General features: G+C 46.1%; 1 protein-coding gene across 3 annotated transcripts in view; it reads left to right on the forward strand.

Moving 5' to 3' along the window:
• The first annotated feature begins 485 nt into the window (after positions 1 to 485).
• rem2 (RAS (RAD and GEM)-like GTP binding 2) overlaps positions 486 to 9,242 on the forward strand; it is a 13,814-nt gene continuing 5,057 nt past the window's right edge. Inside the window, exons 1-3 of one of the 3 annotated variants that reach the window (XM_031560373.2) lie at positions 486 to 1,097; positions 2,351 to 2,666; positions 3,469 to 3,542. In XM_031560373.2, the coding sequence (XP_031416233.1) occupies positions 1,086 to 1,097; positions 2,351 to 2,666; positions 3,469 to 3,542 (402 nt within the window). In that variant the 5' untranslated portion in view covers positions 486 to 1,085. Of the gene's footprint in view, positions 1,098 to 1,685; positions 1,870 to 1,899; positions 1,998 to 2,350; positions 2,667 to 3,468; positions 3,543 to 9,242 lie in introns of those variants that run through there. The other 2 variants (XM_031560372.2, XM_031560374.2) reach the window with 2 other exon arrangements.

A 9,242-nucleotide genomic window follows, 5' to 3' on the forward strand; every position in this document is an offset into this window, starting at 1 on the left:
GTACCTACACTATTTTCTCATGCATATCCCCAGTGTGTGTGAGTTCAGTAAAAATAGCATAGTTACCTACAAAGGGGATTCTATGATGGATGTATTGCTAGAAGACTAAGTGCAAGGCTAGTATGGACTGCAAATAGATTGAATTGCTACTTTTCTCTTAACATTCCTGAAACCTGAAAAGTGTACACTTATTAATGTAATATATTTGCTATTGTGTCTTACTCATGCTTAAGTTTAAAAAGATGAACGTCGCTGCTTTTAAACTGTAACACAAGAAGACCGCATTTGTTCCAGTCACCTGCTGCAAGGCAGACTATGCTGTTCCCTTTGATATAACACCTCAGTAACGAATAGGTGTCACATGGAGTTACAGGATGACTGGGAGGCTAATGGTGAACTTTTCATCTCGTGTAGAGTAAGACCAACAGCAGATCCTCCATTGTTGGCTACTGAATAGCATAGCTCATATGTCTTTATTATCATTATAATTTTTTTTAAACTCAGCGTAATTCCCAGATGCCCCCAGTTTGACTCTGGCTGCAGGGTTCTGTTGTAAAATTTGATGCGTGGTTCTGGTTGATGGAAGAATCATACAGTTAGTGGTGTATTCCTTTCCTTTCCAAGCATGAGTCACGCAGCAGAGACAAACGAATAGCATGAGCAAGTTCTAAATACTCACAGTCAGAGAGAGAGAGAAAGAGAGACAGAGAGCAGGGTTCAGGTATTCCTTCTTCAAAGGAGGAGGGTCTGAGGCAACGGGGGACGGGCTAAGCGATCCTCGTTCACACAGTATTCACTCTCCTAACTAGACGGAACTCTCAGGAGTAGCTCCTTGTTCCGTGTAGACGGAGCCGCGTTGTATCTAAGACCTCACAACGTTTTAGACGTCTCGGAGCTAAATAAGGATGTGTTCTACAGTCTGACACGGCTTTTTATTTATTTGTTTATCTCAGTTTTTTGTCGTAAATGGCCACATTAGTGGAGGGTTGCATCGGCGAACGTTTGGCACCACTGTGACATGACATGGATCGTGCTCATCATAGTCAAGGACTTTCTCTGTGAGAATAGATGAAAAATTCAGAACGATGTCAGACAAGGTAAGGCGCATGCATGACCTGTTTCTCTGTTTCCCACCTCCCTGTGTTCCTCTTCTTAAGCGACCGATATCCGCCTGTAATCCGGCATCGCCACCTACATCCACCCTTCTCGAGCCGGTGTACACACCCTCCTCCTTCTCGGAGAGCATCCCGAGGAGCCGGCTGGAGGCGTTGTAGGCTTTCTATCACTTTGTTTACACATTCATTTCTCCTCCTGTATCTACCTTACGTGTCTCTTCCCTTTCCTGATGAAGACAGACAAAAACATAGCTGTGTCTCATTATTCCAGCATGTGGATGTGTTTTCTTGCGAAATTAAGCTACTATTTTACAAAAGTAAACGACGATTTTCGTTATTATTGGCCACGCTTAGAATGACTAGTATGCAGTATAGCTTAACCTATATTTTCTGAACATGATAAGACAATAAAATAGGATTAACTGTCTATTTTAGACCACTATGAGACCAGTGGACACTACAGTGATATTGAAGCCATAGAATCTGCTACTACAGACCATCTGTCTCTTCAGCTGCTCTCCGCCCTCCCTCCCCAGAGTGTTATTGACAATAGTGGCGATGATTAATTAATCAGCTTCTTTCAATTAGTGTAATTGGTGGTCTATGTCTGTGCACCACGCTGCTGACGGTCCCTGTTCCGAGATATGTCAGCCTGATCCAGTCACAGACTTACCTGCTCTGGTCTCCTACAGAGCAGCCTCAGGATTAATTGCTGTATTAATATTAATGGCAGCCGTCCATGCACCCTGCTGCTGTAAGCATGCTGAAGGAGAATCTTCCTATTGTTTCATGGGTGAAATGGGCGATAGGCTCCTTTAACTGGACAGGACCCTTGGGGCAGCCCAGTACAATACTGATTTGACCTGTCTTGCTGTCATGTTTGTATGTATTTTTGGATATGTGTGTGTGTGTGTGTGTGTGTGTGTGTGTGTGTGTGTGTGTGTGTGTGTGTGTGTGCGTGTGAAAGAGAGCGAGAGATAGAGATAGAGGGAGTGATAGAGAGAATTGTGTATGTAAGTTTATTTCTGACAGATTGCTATGTGGACTGTGGGCTGTTTTGACCTATTTTTATCTAACGTACAGTACTCCAGAAATCCCTTTAGTGGAAGCATGTACCATGTCCTAACCTCCCTCTTGCCCTGCCCCAAATGCAGTATTAATACCGGCCAGTCAGACATTTACGCATGAAGTGCAGAACAGTCATGTGATCTCCATCTCTTGCTTTTCCTGCTCAGGGTTACGGCTTGACTCTCTCCGCCGCGCCCCCTCTGCGTCGAGGCAGCACCCCTCTGCCAATTAAGCACCAGCTAAAGCGAGAGGAGGCCGTCTCTGAGGACTACGATTGGACGCCGGGGCATGAGGAGCTTGCTCGGCCGCTTGTGAGCGTCAGCGCCCAAGAGGAGCCCCCGGGCCAAGCCCCTCAGGATCGCTACCATGGGCCCCTGCGCATCGTCCTCCTGGGTCAGAATGGCGTGGGCAAGTCTTCGCTGGCGCTGCTGCTGGCCGGGCAGTCGGACCGCTCCCTGTCCCTGGACTCCGAGAGCTCCAGTGGTAAAAAAACAAATAAAAACAAACAAACAAACTGTACACGCTCGTGTTTATATTTATGTTTGTGTTACGCGCTAAGCTTCAAGCCTGTGTTTTCATCCAGCATTTTTTTGTAGTGTCTGTAAAGTGTCTCTCCCTCAGGCTACTAAACAGATTATTAGGCCGGCGAACGTCGAGGCGGAGTGTTTTTTCAACTTGAGACATGTGGCACGACATGAAGCGAAGATAGCTTCCCCTCCCTCTTTTACTTTCTCTCCTTCCTCCCTCTATTCATCCCTTCTTCCCTATCTTCCTCCCCTCCCTCCCTACCTCCCATCAGAAGTAAATTTAATAGCTTGTGTCCCTTATCAAACCAATTCCACAACCTGCGTGGCAGAGAGAGAGCGAGAGAGCGAGAGAGAGAGAGAGAGAAGAGAGAGAGAGAGAGAGAGAGAGAGAGAGAGAGAGAGAGAGAGAAAGAGACAGTGAGAAAGTTAGAGAGAGAGTGTGTTGCTGCTTCAGGAGCTGAGGTGCTGCTTTCCATAATAACCTCACCAGAGCTCCCCTGACCCTGTCTCTCAAGCACAATATGTGTCAGAATAGAGCATGTTAAACAGCAACTGTGTGTGTGTGGTTATGTGTATATGAATGTGAGTATGAGCATGTGTGTGTTTGTGTGTGTGTGTGTGACAGAGACAGAGACAGAGGGTGTGTGTGTGTGTGTGTGTGTGTGTGTGTGATCACGTGTGTGAGAATGTGTTTGCCTCAGACAGAGATTATTTTGATTGAGCACCCCTTTGACTGACAGCTTGGCCTTGTATTGCAGAAGAGGGCTATCAGCGGCGGGTGACGTTGGATGACGAGGACAGCACTATCCTAATTTACGACAACTGGAAGCAGGTGAGTGCCACGCAGCGCTTGTTTGGCCGCCTCAGCTCAGCTATCAGTCACTCCCACTGTCACCCGCAGGCCTTCTGCAAATCCAACAAAAAAATCCCCTGTGTTAAAATTAGGAGCAGGATTTCGTATGCATTTGTTTGTTTGCGCAAAGGGAGACAGACAGCAAACAGACTACAGAAGGCACACACACACACACATAGCCAGCAAGAGAGAGTGAGAGAGAGAAAGACGTGTGTGTGTATGACCGTGATGCTGTGACTGACCTTTCACTATCCCTTAAAAAAAGAAAGAAAAAAAAAAAAAAGATTTCATTTTCTCGTAATTTGTTCCATTTCATGGTTTGGCTTAAAGTGTCATACCACATTCTATTTGATAGTGAGTGTAGTTCACAAGCCTACAGTCTAGTTGAAGCAGCCAGAGTGAGAACGCAATGAAGTTGAACCATGTTCATTAGCTTGGTCAAAAAGGACTTTTTAAAGAAGCAGAAGCAGCAACTCTAGTTGTGTTGTTTTAATTTTTATCAAAAAGAATGATGCCAGTGGAGATAAAACTAGCCTGCAAACGGTGTGGGATTGGCCCGGTGCTGTGTGCCTGGCCCAGCACTCGTCCCAGAGACATAGTTCCTCGTTTGTTTCTCTCGAAGCATCTGCTGTACTGTATGCGGCTGAATAATTTAAACTGTGCCATGTCTAGCCCAGGGAAGGCATCATTTAGGTCAGTGCACAAGCCCTGCCTCTCTGTCTTTCTCTGCCCACATCTCATTCTATCACTCTTCTTCTTGTTCTACTTCTTCTTCTCGTGCCCTCGTTGCCCATTCTTACTCTGCCCTTCACCCTCTCTTATTCATTTTCTCCACTCTTACTTCCTTGTTTTGCTTTACACAATCCTCTGGAGGGCTGGGTGCCCTCTCTCTCTCTCTCTCTCTGTGTGTGAGTGTGTGTGTGTGTGTGTGTGTGTGTGTGTGTGTGTGTGTGTGTGTGTGTGTGTGTGTGTGTGTGTGTGTGTGTGTGTGTGTGTGTGTTCAGCTGTAGCCTTTCACTGCTCCCTTCTTCTCCACCCCTCTGTAGCAGAAGTCCAGCTGGGATTTGTAAAATCTGAGTGGCTTTGACTGGCACGTGTCAGTGTGTTGACGTTGTTGTTGTTGTTGATGTCGGTGATGGTATTAAGTGGATGGGCTCATAAAAGCGGGCACTGCGCGACCCTCTGGATCAGTCGCTGGATGCACTCCAGGACCCCGCCCTGTCCGCTGTGCCGCACCGCGTGCAGCTTCACATCACATCACCCTTGACCCCAGGAACTGGGCCGCGGAGTCAGATCTTCACACTCACATGTACATACACAACCACCCTCCCCCTCCCACCTAAATGCCTTCCCTGTGGTTGTCATGACGACCGGCATGCAGAGTGGAGCGGTGATGTGAGCAGCGCTGCGCTCGTGCGAGTCTGTGATCTCAGTTGTGGTGACTTCTAAACCTGTTCCTGTAGAGCAACAAAGTGTGCCGTGATAATTTTTATTGTAGTCCAGTCCAGTCCAGAATGGGTTTTTGTTTATCCAGAGGCTGTTAAACTACAGTATAATTCCCATACGAAATGGCTTTCAACACACAAGCACCCCAATCATATTATGTATTTATGATGTTGCATTGAGGGGATTATACAGACGTTTAAATGCCTGATTCTCTATCCCTCTGATGCCATGGATTTAGCTTCTGTCGTGTTCGATGCAGATTCCCTTACAACTGTCTCAATCAGAAGTTCAAAACTTAGATATGTTGTTCTCACCGATTTTATTGCAGTATATAAGCCACAATAAGAAGATAAGCCCAGGATGAATCTCAGCTTGATATTAGCGCGCTCACCTTTTAAAAAGTTATCTGTCACCTCCCACCTATCTTTTGTTTGGTTGACCCCTAAAGCCAATTAAATATAACCCCACTATCTGACCCTTACTCAATCAGAACGTGTTACCTGTGTGGCACCATGCCCATTTTTGTAAGACCTGGTCGGCCAAAAGATTCCCTTCCAATTTCAAAAAGCAACGGTCGTAGCTGCAATCTTTTTTTCAATAAATCAATGCATATCTTGAAAGTTCATCCTTGTCCCATCTTATACAAAAATATTCCTACACTTCAGTTCAAGCTGAGTCGTGCAACTTTTTAAAATAGAGTCAATACCCTGCAAGTAATTAAACCCATAAACTAGCAATGTCTCAACTCTTTGCTGCTGTAAAAGCAGTTTGCAAAGTGTTCCCTGTGTACAGCTGACACCAGTATACAGGATATCCACGACCACACAGTGAACCCTGATACTGCAATGCTGCCAACCACAACCACAGTGAACTCATTCTGCCACCTTATCACATCAGAGGCAGCTGCAGAGAAAACCATATATCACAGCTACTGCCCAGCCCTGAACCACACAGCACAATACAGCACAATAGAATACAATGCACCTCACAACACAGCACAGCACAGAGTAGCATATCACCTCACAGCGCAACGCAACACAACGCAACACAACACAACACAACACACTATACTATAGCATTCTACACAGCACAGTGGAATGTTATTGTAACTCCCCAAGTAGTATCTGACTGACCCGGCCCTGATCTGGCCCTGTTCCGGCGCAGGTTTGTCTCAGAGCCTGTGACTGTCCGGGTCACCTTGCTTATGCCAACAAATTACTCATTCACCCACCCAGGAGCAAGAGCAGCGATCACATCACATACTTAGTATGCTGGTATACACATCACATTACAACACACTGTGTGGCAAGAACACACACTCACACACATAAATACACACACACACTCACACAAATGAATACACACACACACAATCACACACATACATACACACACACACTCTCTTACGAAAGCGTCCACGTATAGTCATTGCCTGCAGCGTGGACTGCCTTGGTAAGCCCTGAGAGAGCTTTTTGACAGTGAAGGCAAAAATGGCTTTAATAAGTCATCCCGCTCCTTAAAATAGCTGCGGACGTTTGGTTAGCCACGTTTTTGGTGTTGAGAATGTCGTCCTCCCTCCATCTCCCTCTCCCTCTTTCTCTCATTAACTCCCTCCCGCCAACTCTGCCTGCCTCCTTCCCTCTCTCACCCCTCTCTCTCCTCCTCTCTCCCTCTCTCCCTCTCTCACCAGTGGCCGCTGTCTGTTTGCGTCCCTCCAGCAGTAAACAGCCACCCGGCTCTGTGTAATGTGAAGGGGATGGGTGTTGGCAGCTAGCTGGATAAGGTGCTGCTGCAGACGTGGCAGCTCCGCCTGGCAGGCCAGCAGTGGCCAGAGTTTGAGTTTGAGCCCGGTCCGCTCCCCTGAGCTGTGCACCTGAGTCGCCAGTCACAGCTGGAACATTCCGTCCCCACGTTACAACAAAGCCCCAGACCCGTTTCACTGACCATCAGTAATTGTAGTTCATGCACATAATCTATGTGTCTATCTGTCTGTATAAATCTCTCTGTAATCTATCTATCTTTATCAGTCTTGGGCCAGAACCAGAGCCTCTTGAACGGAGCTTTCAGTCACCACACACAATTCAGTGTTTATCTTTCTGTCTATATATCTCCCTGTCTATCTATCTATCTATCTAAATCTCTCAGTTTATCAATCTCAATCTAGCGGTGGCCAGAGCCAAAGCTTGTGCACTTGAATTGTAAACTGGGACCACTTGAACGGAGCATTCAGTCACCACACAGAGCCCTTGACCTGTAAAGATGGCTATTATGGATTATACTGTGCAAAGTGTATCTTTCTGTATGGAGATCAGTCCATCTACCTATCTCTCTAAAGCTTGTTCACCTGAGTGGAGTGTTCAGTCACCACCACCTGCCCTTGACCCGTTCAGATGGCCATAATTATTAGTACTTTATGCTGTATTGTACATTTTGTATATCTGTCTATCTATATAAATACATGTCAGGTTATTCATCTATCTTTGTCTGTCTCTGGCCAGAGACAAAGCTTGTTCACCTGAGCGGTGAACCCGACACTCCTGAGTAAAGCTTTCAGCCACCACGACACCCAAAGCCCTTGATACCCATCATTAATAGATCAGGTTCCTGGGTGAAATATTCATGGTGGAAAGACTGCTGACGTGTCTGTGCGTGCGTGTGTGTGCGGTGTGGATTAATGGGTTTCAGATCTGACCGGTCCATCCCAGCCGGCTTGCTCATAAAGTGTGCGTGACTGCCTGTTTACACTTGAAAGAGAAGATCAGGGATGAGTTTATATACTAGAGGAGATTTAAAGATGTGTTTCTGAGAGGGGCTCAGGTGTGCTGGGCATAAGCGTACAGCCAGGATAGACTCATTGTGGTGTGACTCATGAGGCTGTCTATGAATCTGTTCAAATGTGTGTGTTTGTGTGTGTGTGTGTGTGTGTGAGACTTTGGATATTTGTGTATGTATGTCTGTGTGTGCTTACATCTTTGTGTGGGCAACTGTGTATGTGTGTGTGTGTATGATGTGTGGTATGTACTGTATATGTTTGTATGTATGTGTGTTGGCTTGCGTCTTATGTGTGTGTGTGTGTGTGTGTGTGTGGAGGTGTGTGTTGTTTGTGTGTGTTGTTAGTGTCAGACTCTGACAGATGGCCCAGCTAGGTCCCTCCTTAGGGATGTGGGCGCTCATTCCAGCACAGAGGAACCAACTCAGCAACCGCACCGCTAAGCCTGACATCCAATTATCAGATTTTCACTTTGCCCATAGATGATGAAGTAGTCCCTGTCGTCCCCCTCCCTCATTCTCTCTGTTTCTCTCCCTCCCTCTTGATCTGTCACCCCCTCTCTTATTCCTCCCCAAAGTCTCATTGTCTGTTTCTCTCCCTTTTTAATCTAGCATCCCCCTCTAGTTTTTCTCCCTTACATTTCTTCCCCCACCCACTTTTCTCTCTGTTTCTCTCCATCCCTCTCTCTCTCTCTCTCTCTGTCTCCCCTCTCTCATTCCCCTCTCTCTCTCTCTTTCACCCCCAGTCTCTCATTCCCAGCCACCCCTCTAACTCTCCTTTATCTCCTCAAATCTCTCTCTCTCTCTCTCTCTCTCTCTCTCTCTCTGACCTCCTATGGCTCAGGACCCTGGCCTCATTCCACTCTAATCTGGGCTCCTCTGGGGCCTTCTCCAGTGCCACTAATGCTCCAGGAAAAGGTGTGTTTACGCGCACGGCTATGGCGGACTGTCTGGCGGGTGCGCAGAGCAGTTTTAATAGCATGCCATGTTACGGCTCTAATCTGCTTTGCCCTGACCCCTTCTGAACTCGTCTTGTTTTTTTTTCCTTTTTTTCTCTATTGAACATTACGCTTGTGATTTGTGTGGCGATTTTTTTATTTTTTTTTTACTTTGTTTTTAACCAATATCTTTTGCGGATTAAGTGCATTGCAGGCCAGGCAGCAAAGCTGTGGCATGGTGGAGAACTCATATTCATATTTGTACAGCTTACAGTTTATGGCATGTTCCTTCACCTATATGAGTGTATATATTTTTAGCCTGGATGGGATTATTTTACACAATGAGATTATTTACATGAATCCCAATCAGATGATAGAGCAACAATGATTGAGGCAGTATAATCTCATGATTAGAATAGCTGCCTCTTGCAAGCACACTGGTTCAGTGTGTTCTGCAACTGGAACCATAGGACAACTTTAAAGATCTCTATGATTTACATTACCTTGTCATAAAATACATAACATA

Source organism: Clupea harengus, chromosome 22, assembly GCF_900700415.2.
Source record: "Clupea harengus chromosome 22, Ch_v2.0.2, whole genome shotgun sequence".
In the NCBI taxonomy this organism is placed as follows: Eukaryota; Metazoa; Chordata; class Actinopteri; order Clupeiformes; family Clupeidae; genus Clupea; species Clupea harengus.